Here is a 20270-nt window from a genome sequence, read left to right as displayed (position 1 = left end):
AAACCGCACACGCACACACACTGTGACCCGCACATGCATACTGTGAGACACACACACGCACATACCGTCACACACACACACACACACACACACACACAGCCATACGCATGCACAGAGAAAGAGGGAGAGAGATGACAAATGAAATACTAATTTTGCTTTGCTGCTTTTATTTCCTCCAGTTAATGCCATCAAGACAAACAACAATCCTTCGTAATAAAGGACTTGACAGGGACAGATGACATCTACACTCCAAAGTGAAAGTACTTGCAAGAGCATTTAATTCTTCTGCCTGTCAGTGTCATCAAGAAACAACCTTCAGCCACAAATCGGGTAAGCTTGACACCAGCCTGTATGCTGTTGCTTCAAAAACCTGTTCAATTTACAGATCTAACAATAAAAATAGATCAATATTGGTGGGAGTGGAGATTGATGTATGCTTTGGCCTTGGGTGTGTGTGTGGGGGGGGGGAGGTATGATACATATACCAGACATTTAAAATCAAGTGAGCTTACTGTACACCATGTAAACAAGGTATGTGTAAAACCTTTTCAGTCCATCATCATTCCGTCTGGAGCTGTGGTTTGAACCATGTGTTCCGTTTGTACCATTGTGACCAGGTGGGCATCGCCACCCATTAGGCATAATGCAATCACACTCACTCACTTGGTTGTGGGGAAAAAACTCATTACCAACAACCACATGAACAGTTGCATTGTGCAAGTCTGGAAGATATCTGGCAGGGGGAATGTTCAGTGTATTTTGATTTATTAGGTGTGAATGTTGAACGTTTGTATCACTGTTCCTTAAATTCACATCCATGTCAAACATCACACAAAGATAATGAGCGTCAATGATGGCAAGAAAAATAGCGGAATAAAAAAGCAAATAGACTTTAGAAATATAATATTACATAATTAATAAGAAAAGAGATGTATAGTATTCTTTTTATATAAGGCCACAAAAAAAAATAGGTGTGGTTACGGTAACATAGCCCAAAAAAATAGGGTAGGTAGGTAGGTAGGCAATCACTTTTTTTTTTAAAACTTTTTTTTCTAATGTGTACAAATTAAACCTACTTGACAGGGAAATAAGTGTGCGACTCGGGCGCTTTCGCTTTCATTGCGTTTTTTGCACTCGTTTTTGTTTTTTTGTTTTTTTGTTTTGACAAATGTAATAAAAGGTTATAGGATCGGCCCCTAAAATTAGGGTAGGTCGGGCTACCGTAACCACACCTATTTTTTTTTTTAGGCCTAAATTTGAAATGGGCTGTGTGACTGTTTACTGTGCTTTCTTTTTTTTCTTTATTCTATTTTTTTTTTAAAGATACATTCAACACAGTCTTTTGTGTTTGATGTTATTGTAATACTATATATATATATGAAAGTAACAGAAGTAAAAACATGTTAAAAAAACAAAACAAACACAAATTTGATCAACTGTTCTTGAAGCTCAAAGTGTCACGGGTCGTCTCGTCTATGACACACACGCAGTTAGGAAACAGCCACAAATCTTCTGTAATGACTTCCACTTCGGCCTGTGTGTGTGAAGCACCTGCAAAACACACACACACACACACACACACACACACACACACACACACACAAGTTTATTTGCATGTTTACATTGTTTTTGAAATCGTTTAAACATGTTCCTCTATGTATGTTTCAGGATGACACATTTGACAACAAAAAAGATAAGTTCTCAAGGTTGATCTGGATTACCTGCACAACGACCATGAAAACAAAAAAGGGGGGCGGGGGGGGGGGGGGGGGGGGGGGGGGGCACGGAGCCTCTGGGCCCTTCCCAACACGACCCTGAACAACCTTAACCAAGAACCAGTTTTGGATGACGACCCTATACTAGGCGGATCACCCGAATTTGGGCCATCGGCTGCTGATGTCAACACATCTTCAGAGAAGGTTCAAGACCCAAAACGTGTGTGGCAACAAAGGACACAAATACAAAGAAAAGGTTGGAAAACCAAGAGGCTGTGTGCTGAGGAATATTAGCTCTGTGCTGCAAAAGAGATTAAAGGCACATTCCTTCTCGTGAAAACAGTTCTATCCTTGGCACAAAGCTTTAATTGACGGTGGGGTTTTGAAGACGACCCATTTGGAAATTAGACAAACACAGAAAATAACAGTCACCTCCCTTGTATTTCAAATTTTTACATACATGTAGCTTATGATTTTATCATTACAGGTGGTATATTCTCAAATAATTGTTTAACCATAGCTTGAACCAAATGAGAAACAAGTTTAAAGTCAGTCTGCTTCAATTGAACACCTTAAAAGGGCTAACTGCTCAGGTTAAAAAAGAAGAAGGTTTGGACAAAAACAGAAACCACCAGAGTTATATCCCTTGCTAATGCCATACACAGTCTTCTGATGCTGCTTTTCAATTCATTTCAGGAGTTATATTTCAAAATGATTATTGAATCATAGCTTCAATTAAAAGAGAAATATGTTTTATTTAATTTTAAGTCTGTTTCACTTGCTAACTTTCTAAAGGGCTCAATGCATCAGAAGCTAAATACCGCTGGTTTATAGATCAGGAATGCAAGTTTTCTGTTCCACAGCACTGAAGGTTTGTGAATCCCTGCAATAGGAGAATATAAAGATGTGGGTGAGCCGAGTTTACAAATAGCAACTATGATGCCACATTCCCCTGGATGACATGACATGACATTGCTGCCCCCTGTTAGTCACTCTGACATGGTGAAAGGTGGCTGACCTGGCACAACTACATCTCACATGAACCCAGTGTAAACAACAGCTGCCAGAGATTAACAAAAAAAAGGTATAAAAAAAAAGTTGCCAAATTCTTCCTGGGAATCCGTCTCCGAGGGAAGAAATCCCACCCCTGGCATTGCCTTCAAACTTTCGGATGTTTGTGCTAACACATGTCGTACAGTGCATACTGAGTTTCAAGTTTTTTTGAGACATTTAATAGGTCTGCTGTTATTTGTCATGTCAGAAACAAATTAAATTGACGGTAGGTTTTTGCTGACTCATCGAAAAAAATGATTTGTTGAAATCTTCAAAAACAATGACAGATGCGCCACATACTCACATTTCACGTACATATTTTATCAGACATGGGTGGTATGAGGATTTCAACGCGAAAGTACTTTTTAAGAAGTTGACTCATTCCGAGCGCTGAGCGCAAATGTCGGCCTACGCCTGGCAAAGCTCACTGCCGACACACTTAACTGATCAATGGCTCTTGAAAAAGCATTTTTCAAGAATTTGTGTGTGCGTTTAAACAAGTGCGCTGTAAACAGCCAATGTTAAAACTGTTTTCAATTTAAAGGTAAATTGAAGGTTTCATTTTTCTAAATGCATGCTAATTTTAATTTGTTTCTGTTCAATCGGACTGGGTACCTCTTTATTATCAAAATTCTTTCTGGTATGTCGCATAACATCAATCAATCAATCAATGAGGCTTATATCGCGCATATTCCGTGGGTACAGTTCTAGGCGCTCTGCAGTGATGCCGTGTGAGATGAAATTTTATACGGCCAGTAGATTGCAGCCATGTCGGCGCATATTTACCTTTCACGGCCTTATTCCAAGTCACACGGGTATGGTAGACAATTATTAACTGTGCCTAAGCAATTTTGCCAGGAAAGACCCTTTTGTCAATCGTGGGATCTTTAACGTGCACACCCAATGTAGTATACACAGGGGGTGGTTCGGACACCGAAGAGAGTCTGCACACAAAGTTGACTCTGTGAAATAAATTTCCGCCGAACCTGGGATCGAACTCGCGCTGACAGCGGCCAACTGAATACAAATCCAGCGCGCTACCAACTGAGCTATATCCCCGCCCCTAACAGCAGAACTAATATCTCTAATGACTTGGTATTTCGTGTGTAGTTTACGACATGTGTTTGCACAAATCCCCGTATTCGTAAGTTTGAAGGCAATGCTTTGCGAGTTACTCAAATGTACCATTTTTTTGTCTCATTACCCGCTAAAACGGCTTCAAAAACTGCCTTTTATGCCTGCCGAGAGGATTGACGCCTACACCGCTCAGCATGCCATAGCGTCCTTGTTAGACAAGATATGTGAACAACACTGACTGATTTGGATGCAGATTTGATTGTACTGTCTAAGGACATGCTAAACATGTTTCGATTTAGTTCTGATTTTTTAGATTTTTTGATCGCGGGAACCTTGATTTTGCGAATTCGATTTTGGGATGTGTCTGTGTTGTAGGTTCCACTGTATTGACACTACCTCATGTAAACTCAATCTGTTTTGTGAACAAGGTATGGGAATTAATTAACTTTTCAGTGATATATTTGGTTTTACAATCAACAGCCTCATCAGAAAGATCTCGTCGCGATATAACCTTCGTGGTTGAAAACGACGTTAAACACCAAATAAAGAAAGAAAGAAAGAAAGATCAGAAAGATCTGACCTCAAACGCATCTGTGTAGTTTTTCTTATGACGAGTAGTGTATACGTTTCAAAAACAGAAAAGTAGAAATGTGGGGTTCTTATCTGATATGAAATAAGAAAGCATGTATTGCACAGGTTGACACCGCAAAATGCAACCCACAAAAATGCTAATTACTGATACAGCCTTCCGCCGAATTACTTCATATTTGGTTTACATCAATTTCAGCTTATGCAAGGCCTGTCCACAAAGTGGCAAATCTGTAGGTGTGATTTTTTTGCAACAGATATTTTATATTTTATATTTCTTTCTTTATTCTTATCATAATTGCATATTGCATTCAATTAAGTGAAGTGCATTCTTTAGTTTCAATCACACTGAGACAGCAATTTTGTCATAACATCTTTTGACCATGGGATAAAGTTCTACACGAGTGAATTCTGAGAACTTTAAAAAGGCAAAATCTTTAAACCAAGTACCTCTCAGGGTCTGCGGCTGATATGTCTCATAGTCCAGCAGTAGATGGATGCACCTTTAGTCCATAAGCAAATGCACCAGGAGTAGATGTTGTCATACCAGAAGTCCCAGGTAGGCTGACCACCGTGGCTAAAAATTAGTCAGGTCAATAATTTTTAGATCGTTAAGTCCACTGAACCTAAAATAACACTGTCAGACAGTACATGTACATAATAGATCGAAGGTATAAACAAATTAGGACAGAAGTCGTACAATGTCATTGAGAATATCACCGAGTATGATAATGAAATTAATTCAGCATTAATTTGCTCCACCTGTACTAACTTATCAAAGTTATGAAACAAGTATACAGGCAACAAGTATTGTTGTGTTTAAGGCAAGATTATATTCATAAAGTAACAAACAGCATACATATTGTATCGAGAAAACAAAGAAACTTCACAATCAACGTTTTCCCCATAAACCTGTTTTGGAATCGATCAATCTTCAATTGCACAATAAGATGGATTGCAACTGTCTTTTTTTCATCGTTTACAGATCATATAAACTATCAACTGACTGACCTATTACTTTGTTTGGCTTTTTCATAAATAATAAATACACTTCATGTATAACAAATTGCATGCATTCCTGATTTTGTGTGTGGATGTGAGACCATGCATGGGGATTTTTATTCTGTGTGTACTATTAACTGCTGGATATAAACATACAACTACCTGCTTATAGAAGTTAGATCAAGAGAAGAAGCACCACCTGCCTGTGTTCTGCTTGGCACAGTTGCAGTATGAACGTAGCCTCAATGCTGATTCACAAAATGTAAAACATAAATAAAATGAGCAATTAAAAAAAATGTACAATACTTTCAAAAACACAATGCATATATTATTATTATGTCCAATAAAATAATCATTTAAAAACCTCATGAAAACACAACCAACACCCACAGGGCCTAACAGACAGAGCCACAAACACCAAGGGCACACACACACACACATGTACAGTGTACACATGCACACACAGGTACACACGCATGTATGTATGGGTGCATGGTCCGAGGGGCATTAAGCCTGACCAATACAAAAAAATTGACAAACTTTGGCCGATTTAGGCGAATACTCTTTGGACATTTGGCCGATAGGGACATGAAAGTTTCGAATAAAGTAAAAATAAATCGGCGATTGGCAGATGGGCCAACCCAAACGACATCCCTTCTGTGATAATACACTGTTATAGACTGTGTATTTTAACACCATAATATTCCAAAGGGAGTAGAAAAAAAGTACAGTGATACCTGCGGTGAAAGGACAAAAATGTACCTGCAATGCAGGGGGCCTGTCATAACAGGTATAATCTGGTAGAGATAATAGAAAAAGGACAATATTAGGTGTCCTTTGAAGGGAGGTGTCCTCTCATCGCAGAGGCCAACCATCACAGGTAACACCAGAATAACAAATCTCTTACAGAATCGCTGTCAATGTGATGTTGGGATCATAATCAGGATCATCTAGTCCTCCTGATCCTCTCCAGACTCAACTGTAACTTCAATTGTGAGGCTAACCAAAGAAAAACAATATCAGTTAAAATTACACAAGCTATTAGGGCTCTAAAAACAAAAAAATAAGGTGCGTGAAGCAATATAAAACATTTAGTCAGTCGTTACCAAACTAAAAGATCAACATGACAAACCATGAGTCATTGCTGAGACTACATTTAAATAGTCTCGGGTAACCATCCCCAAAGACTGAGATGGGTCAAGCCTGCAGTCTCCGCAAAGCATGCGACCATAGCACCTGTACACCTCACTTTCGCTTGTTACGACTCAACTCCAAACAACTCTTGTTTAGCCGAGACTGAAATATTTTGTTGCACCATTAGGGTAAGAGTCTACGAGACCTTGGAGACGAAGTAATGACGTCACTAGTATGAGAATCTACATGTTGGATCAACGTCATTACTGCGTCATTAATATGCGAATTTACGTAACTCATGGAGTTGCATCGTGGGATGGAAACAGTTATTTGGAGGAAGGAAACGTGAACCGCTAACCATTACGGTCACTCTATTTGCCGGGTACTGAGAGGCTACAAGTGGGGAACAAGAATCCTGTGTAACCACCGATGAAAAGCCGCCGGCACTTAACCTACCATCCCAAGGCCTGAGATGTAACCCGCAGCCGCACAGACTCGTAGAGTAGTGTCCGGAAAGGAGCATCAAGAGGTAAGGTGTCGTTGTAATATCGAGCGCCCATCAAGGAACAGCTATTATACACTCACATCTATTCGCATATGATATTTGTTTTAGAATGTTTAATGAAGTTAATCATAAACGTACATGCTGCAAGTTAGTTCGGCATATAGATCTAGTATTTTATTCAGTAACCATGCTTGGTTTGTCTGCGAACCGCCCGACATGAAGATAGGGCAAGAAATCAAAATTAACCTTGATCCTAGGATACCGTTGTTAATAACAAGTATTACCTTTGATCCAGGGGTTCGAGCGTCTGGGATCCGCTGGGATAAGGGTGAACTAACCAAGCTACGCCACCAGTGTGATCCACCAGCGAGGAGCAAAAGGAGTTTGTCTACTAATCATCATCATCATCAAGTGATCTGCATCAAGTTCGTCAATACTATGGTCATCATGTGAATCCAGGCTTCCATCAGGACATTCGGACTTTATAACTAACCAGCCCAGTTGAGATAAGTCCAGTTCGACCTAAACTAGCTGTCAATGCAAGAACAATTAACTATGAACGCAAATTCGTTAGATCTAAAATAGAAATAGTTTGTTAAAGAATCCGGAAATATTACCAACCAATAAATTTATTCATTAATCTAAATCATCAGTGTTTTACGAGATTGATTTGAAGCATGACTGTTGTAAAGTTTTGAATATAACTTTGGTGTGTTCTTAGATATTGTATCTAAAACACAAGGTAAAAAGTGGAACTGCAACAATGGGGGCTCTGTCCGGAGATCTATACTGAACTCGTGTTCGTACCTAAGAAAAACTTGCATTGACAACTGGTTTACCCCATAAATTAGTTAGTCAAATTATCCGTGAAGCGACGGAAATTAGAATATTTTCTGGAAAAATCTTTCTTCATTTTTTTCTTTCTTCAAAATTTAAAATCATTTCCTGCTTCATGTCGGATTCACTCATATACAGACCAGACGGTGGTAAGTAGAATATTTAAATTATTTCTGTAAGAAGAAATTTTAAATAACTCCGTGTTTGATTTGGGTACATTCTGCCCAAAGAATCTTCGCGATCGCTGTTGTTCACGAACAGCGTTTTTGCTAAATTAATTCGTGGAAGGATTTCCATCTAGTTCGTCGGACAGTATCATAGTCATAAGGTAAGACATAGAATTGATGTTCGACAACTTCACGGGAAATTGGCAGTTTACTAACTAACTGTCGGTTCGAATTATACTCTCAAGTTCTGATCAAAACGGTGAGTGTGTTATAATTCCAACCAGGATGGACGCTCGATAGTACTAGGACCTTAGTTTAAGTTCAGATTAAATTATAACTCTAGTCGGAGTAACATTTAAAACGTGTTGCTTATTTAAGTTGTGCTTCACATTATTGGTTATCTATAACCCGCGGGTTGATAGTTAATAGTGGGGAAAACTTCTGTGGGTGTGTTTGACAGACTGAAGGTCGTCATCACATAAGGCTTTGTAAGGCAACTTACTCAGCGACACACCGCTAAGTCCTAGTTAGTCGTTTCGGTTCAAGATAGAGACGAAGGACAGGTGTAGGAAAAATCACGTGCGCGTGTAACATTGTTTGTACCAGTGTTGAAAGGTTGAACAATACCTGCGGGTAAGAGTCTTCCATATATTAGAGTACCACCAAGAGTGGATGTACCAAAGTTTTGTATTTTGAGGGATTACCTAAAATGGCTGATACCAGACATCATCAGCACTACACCAGATTCTCGTCAACCGTGGGCATAGACCCAGAATATACAGAAGGAGCAAATCTGATTGATATCACCAATCTAGGTGATGACGGCCACGCCGCTCAGCCTGTGAACGGACAGGTCGAGCAGACCGTTCCATCAAGTCCCAGCGTCAGTTCGATCAAGGAATTGATCACCATGGGGAAAGAGTTGGGTTTGGAGGGAAAGGAACTACAGTCATTCGTCCAAGGGGAGAGGGATAAAGAACGAGCAGCTCAAGAGCGTGAACATGAGCGAGAAGCTCAAGAGCGTGAACATGAGCGAGAAGCTCAAGAGCGTGAACATGAGCGAGCAGCTCAAGAGCGTAAAGATGAGCGCCAATTCAAAGAGAATGAGAGAGACAGACTCTTTAGGATAGAAGAGCTGCGCATTCAGAGCGAGGTTCAGATGAACACGAATGAAAATGCAGCTCATCCTTCCCAATCCTCACATGACCATGATCCCCGTTTCATTCCCAAAATCCCTTACCTTGATGACAAGGATGACGTTGAATCCTGGCTCAAACAGTTTGAACACTATGCCAGAGATATGAATTTGGACGAATCAAAGAAAGCCTCCCGGCTGATATACTTCTTGAAAGGTAAGGCCCGTACCATCGTGTCCAAAATGGACGATGAGGATGTTGACGACTATGAAAAGGTGAAGAGCGCGTTATTTGAAGGATTCCAGCTCACCGCTGAGCAATATCGCATGAAATTCCGCAATACTAGACGTAATCCCGCGGAAACTTACAAAGAACACATCACTAGACTCGATCGGTACCTAACCAAGTGGATCGAGCTTGATCCGTGCGAGAAAACTGTCAAAGGATTAACCGATTTGATCCTGCGAGAGCAGTCCTTGCAGTCAATGCCTTCTGATCTCGCCGTGCATGTCAAAGACCGGAACCCGATCAATGCCAAGGAGATGGGAAAACTCGCGTCCGATTATGAGCTGAACAGAAGCCAAAATAAATTGAGACCGACACCAACGCGAACTCCTCAGGACGGAACGAAACGTTTTGAGAAGGATCATAAACCATCACCTCAACAAGGTAAAAGATCTTCTTTGACACCGGCGGAACGCGAAAAACTCCGAGAAGCAGGACTATGCTTCTATTGTCGCGTAGGTCTACACCGTTCGAGCGATTGTCCCTTACGGAAAAAAGGCAACACCGCCGGAGCTGTGACGGTTGAAGATGTCCGACGCAAAACACAGGGAAGAAAATCCCCGTTAGATAAATTGTGTCGAGACTGCACCACAAAAAAGTTTTCGGATCTAGTTGACGTCAAAGTCAACGGCAAACGAGTGACCGCCCTGAGAGACTCGGGCTGTAGCTCGATTGTGGTGGCCGCACATCTTGTGCCGGCCGACAAAATGACTGGTCAGAGAAAGAGGACCACGTTAGCGGACAAAAGTAAAGTCCGGTACTGCGAGACCGCGATCATTCATGTGGATTCGCCCTTCTTCTGCGGAGAGACAGAAGTCGTGGTCATGGCGGATCCCATAATGCCGGTGCTCATAGGGGAGTTCCATGGAACTCAGAACGACAGGAGGAAAACACCGATTTTCCCTGTCAGAGAACCTGCCTGGTATCACGACAGCACTGAGACAGTCGCTGGGGCCGTAGATACCAGAGCACAGTCCAAATTGGACAATGATAGAGACAAATCTGCGAGTAAGCCAAGTAGCCGGGAGCCAACATCGGATATGTTTACTCCAAAGGACTTACGCGAGGCTCAGAAGACAGATCCTTCGTTAGACAGCATCAGGAAACAAGCTGCTACCGGAGAAGAGAGAGGCCACATGAGGGTCGTGGAAAAGAATGGTATCTTGTACCAGTCGACGTTCAATCGGAAAGGAGAGGAGTCTTTGAAGGTTATTCTTCCCAAATCGTTCCGTAGTAAGGTGCTCGCATTCGGCCATGATCATCCAATGGCAGGACACCAAGGTCAGCGTCGTACCGCCGAAAGGATTAGACGCGAATTTTGGTGGCCATGCTGTGGTGTTGAGATCCGCCGCTACTGCTTGTCATGTGACGCTTGCCAGCGATCCGCGCCAAAACACCTTACGAAGAAGGTCCCATTGGGCAAGATGCCAGTGTTTGAGACTGCTTTCAGAAGAGTAGCAGTCGATATCATCGGGCCTATTCTTCCTATGTCCGAGAACAAAAAACGGTACATCCTCGTCATGGTTGACTTTGCCACCCGCTACCCTGAAGCTGTCGCGTTGAAGGACATTCACGCCGAGACAGTAGCCGATGCTTTGTGGGATTTTTGGACTAGACTCGGCATCCCAAGTGAAATACTGACTGATAACGGGAGCCAGTTCACAGGCACTCTGATGCAGGAAGTCACTGAACTCCTCCGCATCAAAAGGAAAACCTCTGCGGTATTTCATCCAGCTGGAAACGGTTTGTGCGAGAGAATGAATGGCACGTTAAAGAACATGCTCAAAAAGATGTGCATAGAACAGCCCAAATCATGGGATACGTTCATCTCTGCATTACTGTTCGCATACCGCGAGACTCCTCAAGAGAGTTTAGGTTTCTCGCCATTCGAACTGTTGTTCGGGCGTACTGTCAGAGGACCAATGCAACTCTTGAGACAGATTTGGACAGATGAGAGCGTCTCAGATGAGGTCAAAACCACTGCGGAATATGTAGTGAACCTTCGTGAGAGGATCGAAGAGACCTGTTTGCTTGCTCGAGAGAACCTGAAAAAAGCCTCAGTGCGATCTGCTCAATATTACGATCGTAAAGCAAAACCAAGGTCGCTAAAACCAGGAGAGAAAGTCCTGATTCTCAAGCCATTGAAAACAAACAAACTGGAACTCACCTGGCAAGGTCCATTTGAAGTGTTAGAGAAGTTGAATGATTTCGACTACAAAGTCCAAGTAAGGAGGAAGGAAAAATTATTCCATGTCAACCTCCTCAAGTCTTACGTCGAACGTGAGCAACCTGTCACCGATGGAACAATTCCGGTTGCAGTAGTAGAAGAAGAAGAAGAAGAAGTGATCGTCTCAGTAGTGGTAGAGGAGGACGAAACCACTAACGACGACATCTTCAGGTTGGACAGTCAGAGGACTATCCCAACATTTGAGACAAAGCGCACAGAAGGTTTAGACCACGTGCACTTTTCAGAGAAACTCACTCAGTCACAGCGAACTGAAGCGAGACAGATCTGCGCGGACAGACTAGATAATCTGACCGACGTACCACTCACCACGAATCTGACTACGTGTCGAATCGAGGTCACAGACAAGAAACCGGTCTATATAAGACCACGCCCCATTCCACATGCGTATGTGAAGATGGTGGAGAATGAAGTCGAAGAGATGTTGAAGCTAGGAGTCATCGAACCCGCCAACTCAGCTTACAATTCACCCATTGTTCTCGTCAAAAAGAAAGAAGAAGGAAAGTACCGCTTTTGCGCGGACCTCCGTGGGTTGAATGATGTCACGGTGTTCGATGGGGAACCCATCACCGACGTTCAACATTTATTCCAAAGCTTAGGAAAAGCCAAGTACTTCTCCAAGCTAGGTCTCACGCGTGGCTACTGGGGAATACCCATTGTCGAGGAAGACAGAGACAAAACCGCGTTTGTGACGTCACGAGGCCAGTTTCGATGGGTGAAGATGCCAGGAAAGGACAACCTAGGTGCCGACTATTTGAGTCGCATCAACTGAGTTTCAGAGTCCAGAAGGAAAATTTGTCCACCCCGTTGGAGTAGTGAGGCCAAACTGGCCGCGACAGGCTCATGCGGATCTACTCCAAAATGTGGAAACAATTGTATATGCATATTGTATATTGTATTGTATTGTATTGTATATTGAGTCGTATAAACGGAAACGAAATAAGATTTCGCTTGTCCACCCCCCGGGGTTATGTTACGACTCAACTCCAAACAACTCTTGTTTAGCCGAGACTGAAATATTTTGTTGCACCATTAGGGTAAGAGTCTACGAGACCTTGGAGACGAAGTAATGACGTCACTAGTATGAGAATCTACATGTTGGATCAACGTCATTACTGCGTCATTAATATGCGAATTTACGTAACTCATGGAGTTGCATCGTGGGATGAAAACAGTTATTTGGAGGAAGGAAACGTGAACCGCTAACCATTACGGTCACTCTATTTGCCGGGTACTGAGAGGCTACAAGTGGGGAACAAGAATCCTGTGTAACCACCGATGAAAAGCCGCCGGCACTTAACCTACCATCCCAAGGCCTGAGATGTAACCCGCAGCCGCACAGACTCGTAGAGTAGTGTCCGGAAAGGAGCATCAAGAGGTAAGGTGTCGTTGTAATATCGAGCGCCCATCAAGGAACAGCTATTATACACTCACATCTATTCGCATATGATATTTGTTTTAGAATGTTTAATGAAGTTAATCATAAACGTACATGCTGCAAGTTAGTTCGGCATATAGATCTAGTATTTTATTCAGTAACCATGCTTGGTTTGTCTGCGAACCGCCCGACATGAAGATAGGGCAAGAAATCAAAATTAACCTTGATCCTAGGATACCGTTGTTAATAACAAGTATTACCTTTGATCCAGGGGTTCGAGCGTCTGGGATCCGCTGGGATAAGGGTGAACTAACCAAGCTACGCCACCAGTGTGATCCACCAGCGAGGAGCAAAAGGAGTTTGTCTACTAATCATCATCATCATCAAGTGATCTGCATCAAGTTCGTCAATACTATGGTCATCATGTGAATCCAGGCTTCCATCAGGACATTCGGACTTTATAACTAACCAGCCCAGTTGAGATAAGTCCAGTTCGACCTAAACTAGCTGTCAATGCAAGAACAATTAACTATGAACGCAAATTCGTTAGATCTAAAATAGAAATAGTTTGTTAAAGAATCCGGAAATATTACCAACCAATAAATTTATTCATTAATCTAAATCATCAGTGTTTTACGAGATTGATTTGAAGCATGACTGTTGTAAAGTTTTGAATATAACTTTGGTGTGTTCTTAGATATTGTATCTAAAACACAAGGTAAAAAGTGGAACTGCAACATCGCTCGCAGTTCAATATGTGAAAAAACAGCTCCTGTCAATCTGGTACAGCACAGCAAACCATGTGGTATTCTCTATGTGTTTTAAAACTAACATGCACTCACTTGCTTTAGGTAGTACAAATTGTGTAAAGCCATGGGAAACATATGTTATCAACTCTTAGTCTTAGATCCACTACACTTTTCAATTAGTACTACCATTAGTGTAGCTGTCTTGAGCTGCTACCCATAACAATTAAATGCTGAAAGCTAATGATTGAGGGAAAACTAAGATAATTAAGTAAGATTAATGAATGGGTACATGTGTCACAAAGAGCCCCTATACCTACAATAGTCAAAGCAGTTTCTGAACATTCCAATAATGACCTGAAAGATAATTACACAATGCACAATTTATTGCTTATTGGAATCTGCAGAATTAACCAGTTCCTGACAGAAAAACTTATTTGAAGAATTTATCATTCACTCAATGAGAATGAGATAGTTTTGGCCAAGCAGTATCGACACACAGAGTTCAAGAAAATAGAAAAGGAATGTATTTGTTCTGATCAATCATAAATGAAACAAATCCCAATACCCATTTGTAACCATAAAAGGATTTTATCATACACAGAAATTTGCAGTATTCACATTAATCAACTTTATTTTATAAATATTGTTTTAATACGTATACAACAAACAGCATGTGTTTTGAACACACCCACACAATATTTATCAAAGAAAAACAACTCACTCTAGTGGGTCAATGAAAGACTGAGATAGCTCTTTCTGCTTCACAGTCCTGCCAGCTCTTGATCCATGAAACTTCTTGTCGCTGAAAGCAGCATATAATGTTAACTAATCAACAGTTCTCTCCTGCAAATTCAACTACAATACCACTATACTTTAACTCTAGTCTAAGTGAAACCATTTCTCAGAATATTTGTTATTTCACGCAGCTTTCTTCATTACTTTCTGATGATCTAGACACAGATAGTGACACATATTTTCAAACATGGAAAAATACAAAATATGAATTATGTAACAAGCAAGCTCACCCTCTTCTCAGAACATCCTGGTCACCATCATCATTTCAATGCTTGTTAATCTACAACTGCCACAACGTCCTACCAAAAAAAGACATGATGTATACGTGATATATGTTAGGCGTGAGGCATGATATTCTATGGCCCAGCAGCCTGAGCTTAATTGTTATCGTTTACAAATCATAATATTATTTAGTATCAACTAACTGTTTGGCTTTTACTATTTATTTTATTGATAATTTAAAACATACAACTACCTGCTGAGATCAAAAGAAGTACCGCCTGCCTGTGTTCTGCTTGGCATTGTTGCTGTAGCCTCAATGCTGATTCACAAAATAAGAAAAATTAAGTAAATGTCCTATAAATAAATAATGTTCAAGACTCATGAAAAACACAAGCCACAACCACAGGGATACACAGACATGGCCACATACACACACACACACACATTCACACAGGGGCACACACACACACACACGAGGGCACATAGAACACAGGGGCACACACACACACACACAAATTACACAGTGTAGAGCAGAAATCGCACAATGCGCCGATCTATGTTTTGTAATATTTCATTTGCATAGTTCTATAAATAGTATCATAACAGACGCAAATGGCCGCAGAAAGAAACGGTTCGCTTATCCGAAATAAATCGTCAAACACCTCGTGCATACATTTTCCTTTTTACAGGTTATAAATTGGGAATCCCAACACCACAAGCAATGATGACTAAACGACACTAAACAAGACAGCAGCTTACGCAAGTTCCCAGTAATCAAAGCAAACGCCGAACGCAAAGTATCGACAGTTTGTCAGGGCAACGGGCACTTACTTTTACTGACTCACGGTGATACATTTCTGCTCCACAACAAATCCCTCCCACCCTAATTCAGTAATTCTTTGGTCAATTTACTTTTCACAAACAAGTCCAATATACACTTCCATCACATAACATAAATAGCATCCTAAACATCTCATGAAATGCATGAAAAAATACCCACTTGTTCAGCAGGTGACGAGCAAACTGCGGATTGGTGATGAATCCAAATTAATTCTTCACTTCGTTCCAACGCGCAAGCTCCTCACCGATATACACGCGCGACGTGTCATAGTTACGTGCACGAGTGCGTTTTCGTTTCTTCTTGGTTGAATCCGGTACAGTCGGCCGGGGACCCTTGCGTTTTGTTCTTTTCTTATCACCCTGGTTCGATACGACTGAATGAGCCTCCATTTTTTCCTACAAGCTCATCAATTATGTGTGACCTAGTTTGCTTGTGACGTGTCATTCTATGTGATCCTCAAGATGATGCAGATCTAAAAATAATTAAGAAATAGGCCAAGGACCGGCGGGTCCGAGTTAAAAATTAATTCGTAAAAAAATTGAAGTTCTTGACTCCTTGGATGGAAGTCAATGAAACTTGGTATTTATTCAAAGGAATAGATGCCTGAGGTGTGACTAAAAGCCCCAGGGGCTCAGTGCACCTGGATTTGACAAGTCCAGTATCTTTAACGGAACGTGAAACAAAAACACAAATTATATCATAATTTATATAGATCTACTATCTTTAATTTTCATGCAAAATATGATTCTAAAATGTACATTCTGGAAATCCCACTCTGGGCAGTAAGTCTGTAAGAAGTCAGGATGTTGATTTTTGGTAATGCGCTGTGTCCTTGGAACTCCCAGTGGAGGGAATAGCCTTAGGCAAAAAAAAATAAAAAATTGTCTGTTTCTGGTCACCCGACCGACCCTAAATTTCGGCGCCGACGCTAAACTTTTTTTTCCACACTCAAAAATTTTTGTTTGTTTTGGTGGTGGTAAAGGACAGGGTGAGAAAATGAACAACAAAAACGTGTGAAAACGAAAGTCCGCTGACGATTTGTAAATGTGTTGAGTGTCTTGTCTCTATGTATAGTGAATCCAGTCTCTTTGCGCGATTTTTAAAGTTAGTTTTATTGGTCTACATTTGGGGTAAAAAAAAAATATTTTTTTAAATAAAATAAAAAATCCCTACCTACCGACCTTGTTTTTTTTAGCCATGTTACCAGAAACAGACATTTTTTTTTTTTGCCTTATCTCCATGCAAAAGCTGCCTGGCCAAATCAAAAATAGCAAGCCAATTTATTTCTTTAGGAAGGACTACATTCATGGACATGTGCCTTCAATAATATAAATTAAATATTTGTCATAATTTCTATTCATAAACAACTGGGTAACAAAAAACAATGTTTATTCGCAGGGATCGCGTTTACGCACGATTTTTGCGCATTTGACGCATTTTAAAAGTCGCTGACGCGTTTTTTTCGCCGCGCCGCGTAAGCCATACGCAATAATATTGTAACTTTTTCTTGTCTTCACGCAGCGCTTTTGCTCTGACTTAATAATCACCCGATCCTGAAACTGACTATAGGGCTCGAGAAGTGACGACACACATGAAATCTGCGCTCAAAACTAAAGTCCGTTTCCTTTTGCATCGAAGTATCGCAAACGAACGTAACGAGGGTATTACCAGATAATGTCTTGTCGGATAATGAAACAGACATTAGCTGCTCTCCCATTTCGCGCTTCCAAAAGGCGGAAAGTGTGTCTAGTCGTATTAGAGCGGGAAACAAACTCGCAAGGCCCGAAGGTTGGAGACAGCAGGGGTGTTATTCGACAGGCGTGCGCGGAGTTCGACAGGAAAACTCGCCGTATTTAGGTAAGGAGTGTCTCTAAGTCTTTCGTGCGTGTTTTGTTTGTGTCTGTACGTGTTTTCGTTGTACGCAAAAATATTGGTCCGTGACGCGTTTTTTTCGTTTCGTTGCGTATGACTTACGCGTTTTTTAAAAAGCTAGCGCGATCCCTGTTTGTGACAAATCTTTATTGTCATCATTTTCACGAGTTTTCATTCATAAGGCCTAAAAAAAAAAATAGGTGTGGTTACGGTAACCCGACCTACCCTATTTTTAGGGGCTGACCCTATAACTTTTTATTACATTTGTCAAAAAAATTAAAAAAACACAAGAAAACGAGTGCAGAAAACGCAATGAAAGCGAAAGCGCCTGAGTCGCAGACTTATTTCCCTGTCAAGTAGGTTTAATTTGTACACATTAGAAAAAAAAGTTTAAAAAAAAAAAGTGATTGCCTACCTTCCTACCCTATATTTTTTGGCTATGTTACCGTAACCACACCTATTAATAGTATTATTTTTTTTGGCCTAACCAGCTGGGGAATAAAAAAACCACTGTTGCCCATGTAACAAATTGAGGTGGTGAATAGGTTTCAGAAACGTGGATTGTCAAAGTAAAAGCCGATCAGGCTGTTTGTTTGATTTGTGGAACGTACCGTGTTTCTGAGGACAACGACTGTAAACGTTCACTCTCAAAGACCCAATCAGTGTTGAAAATTACCCTGACGACTCATGGTCATTTTGCAACTAAGAAACGAAAGGCTTGAAACACTTAGAAGTAAAGGTACATGCTTAAAAGTGACTGACCTCGCAGATACGATGGCACCTCTGCATTTTTAGACTCGAAGAAAAGCGACGTAAAGTTTACGTTTGACATCACATTTTCAATTATGACGCGATCAATTGAACTTGTGACAGTTGACACGTTCGAGGCCATGAACTGCATTCTAAAAATCCGGCTCCCTTTGGGTTATTGTGCATACTGTCGTACTACCAAAATGATGTCAAAAACGATGTTTGCTGGCTTGTTGTCAGACCAGCATCTTTTTGTTGGTCCTCGGGAAGCATATCGCCTTTTGTAGCATATTTATCAACCGCGGCCTTGGGCCTTGGTCGATAAAGATGAAACAAAAAACGATATGGTCCCCTCGGACCAACAAAAAAGCTGGTCTGCCAACAAGCCACTAAACATTTTATAATAGCTTCGGGTGAAGCGTGGATTGTCAAAGTAAAAGCCAACCATGCCGTTTGTTTGATATGGAGGACAACAACTTGTGTAAACATTCAGTGATTCACTCTCAAAGTCCCATGTTAATAATTACTGCAACTAAGTTGTGCAATCGCAAATTTCACGATGGAAAGTCTTCTAACACTTCAAAGGAAGGGCACATGCTAAAAAGTTATTCTGACCTTGAAAATATGATGGCAGCTTTGTGCAATTTTAGACTGGAAGAAGAGCGAGGCAAAGTTTGCGTTTCAGATACGTGTTACGAGATCGCTTGAACTTATGACTCGCTTTGGAGCCCTGAAATGCACTCTACAGTCACAAAATGGCTCCCTGTAAATAATTGTGCGTAATTTTTGCAGTACCAAAATGATGTCAAAAACAATGTTTGGTTGCATGTTGCCTGACCACTGTATCAGCTGTTTTGTCAGTCCTTGGGGAGCATATATAATTATATATATATATATATATTGCCTTCTATTCAGACTATTGCATCTTTATCAACCTTGGCCTGTAGCCTTAGTCGATAAAGATGAAATCGAAGAAGATATGCTTCCTCTGGACAGACAAAAAAGCTGGTCTGACAACAAGCCACCAAATATCTTATATTTGTTATAATATTCAATCTCTGAAAACTAGCCCTGCATATTTCTATAAATTTAACCTTCACTTGGTAACGCTTTGGACTACACGGTCTGGATAATGTGGGTTGTGTATGACCCATACCTTCTAAAGAAGGATTCAATGTAAACAGAATGGGTTGTACACGACCCAAGCCATCCGAATAGAGATAAACTCTTTACCGCCTCTTTGCAGAGTATGGGTCGTACACGACCCACGCCATCCGAATCGGGGTAAACACCGTAAAATACCTTCTTTATGTGACAGGGGAGGCTACCGCTCCTTTCACAACGGACTCTGCACCCGGGTTGTTGGCCTTTAAAGTTAACACCTGTGGTTTGTAGAGTTCTGTTTGTGATGGGGTCTGGTGGTTTCCGATTGTCTGTATGTTCATGGAAACCTTCGGGTTTGCATAACAGTTTTTATAGGGCTAAGAAATTAGCCCTAACATTTTCAAACCTGTTTGATTGCACTTCGCTTCCCGAGGTGATCGTAGTGTTTTGGCACACGGTTACATCTGGCGCTTGCGAGCAGGGATGGGACTCGGCATGATATGTTCAGGTAATGGCATAATATGACCACTGAACATTTTCGTGCTGTTCCCATTCTGCGAACTTGGGATGGACAGTGGTCTCCCGGTTCGGAACTTCGGGACGAAGTTCATTTCAAACGGGGGCGATTGTGACAGGGGAGGCTACCGCTCCTTTCACAACGGACTCTGCACCCGGGTTGTTGGCCTTTAAAGTCAACACCTGTGGTTTGTAGAGTTCTGTTTGTGATGGGGTCTGGTGGTTTCCGATTGTCTGTATGTTCATGGAAACCTTCGGGTTTGCATAACAGTTTTTATAGGGCTAAGAAATTAGCCCTA

The 20270-nt window shown here is 41.1% G+C and overlaps 3 protein-coding genes and 2 long non-coding RNA genes across 5 annotated transcripts in view; 4 read left to right on the top strand and 1 right to left on the bottom strand.

The window, feature by feature from the left end:
* Positions 1 to 20270, top strand: part of LOC138983044 (zinc finger protein 271-like) — a 39386-nt gene that overhangs the window by 1613 nt on the left and 17503 nt on the right. The window lies entirely within an intron of this gene.
* Positions 1 to 20270, top strand: part of LOC138983117 (activated RNA polymerase II transcriptional coactivator p15-like) — a 72529-nt gene that overhangs the window by 51456 nt on the left and 803 nt on the right. The gene's annotated exons all lie outside the window — the stretch shown is intronic.
* On the bottom strand, positions 4948 to 16318 carry LOC138983008 (uncharacterized). Its single transcript, XR_011461034.1, has 6 exons — positions 15889 to 16318; positions 15142 to 15207; positions 14593 to 14673; positions 6343 to 6434; positions 5598 to 5683; positions 4948 to 5010 (listed from the first exon to the last, which is right to left on the bottom strand). It is a non-coding gene; the product is annotated as an uncharacterized lncRNA (long non-coding RNA).
* Positions 6321 to 7720, top strand: LOC138983015 (uncharacterized). The gene is made up of 2 exons (XR_011461037.1): positions 6321 to 7098; positions 7370 to 7720. It is a non-coding gene; the product is annotated as an uncharacterized lncRNA (long non-coding RNA).
* On the top strand, positions 8788 to 13744 carry LOC138950887 (uncharacterized). Its single transcript, XM_070322592.1, has 2 exons — positions 8788 to 13122; positions 13394 to 13744. Exon 1 carries the CDS (start codon positions 8788 to 8790, stop codon positions 12514 to 12516), a length of 3729 nt encoding a protein of 1242 aa, XP_070178693.1. The 3' UTR covers positions 12517 to 13122; positions 13394 to 13744.

This window comes from Littorina saxatilis, linkage group LG1 (assembly GCF_037325665.1).
Source record: "Littorina saxatilis isolate snail1 linkage group LG1, US_GU_Lsax_2.0, whole genome shotgun sequence".
NCBI lineage: Eukaryota > Metazoa > Mollusca > Gastropoda > Littorinimorpha > Littorinidae > Littorina > Littorina saxatilis.
The sequence above is the reverse complement of the archived record's forward strand: the minus strand, read 5'-3'. Positions and strand labels throughout refer to the sequence as shown.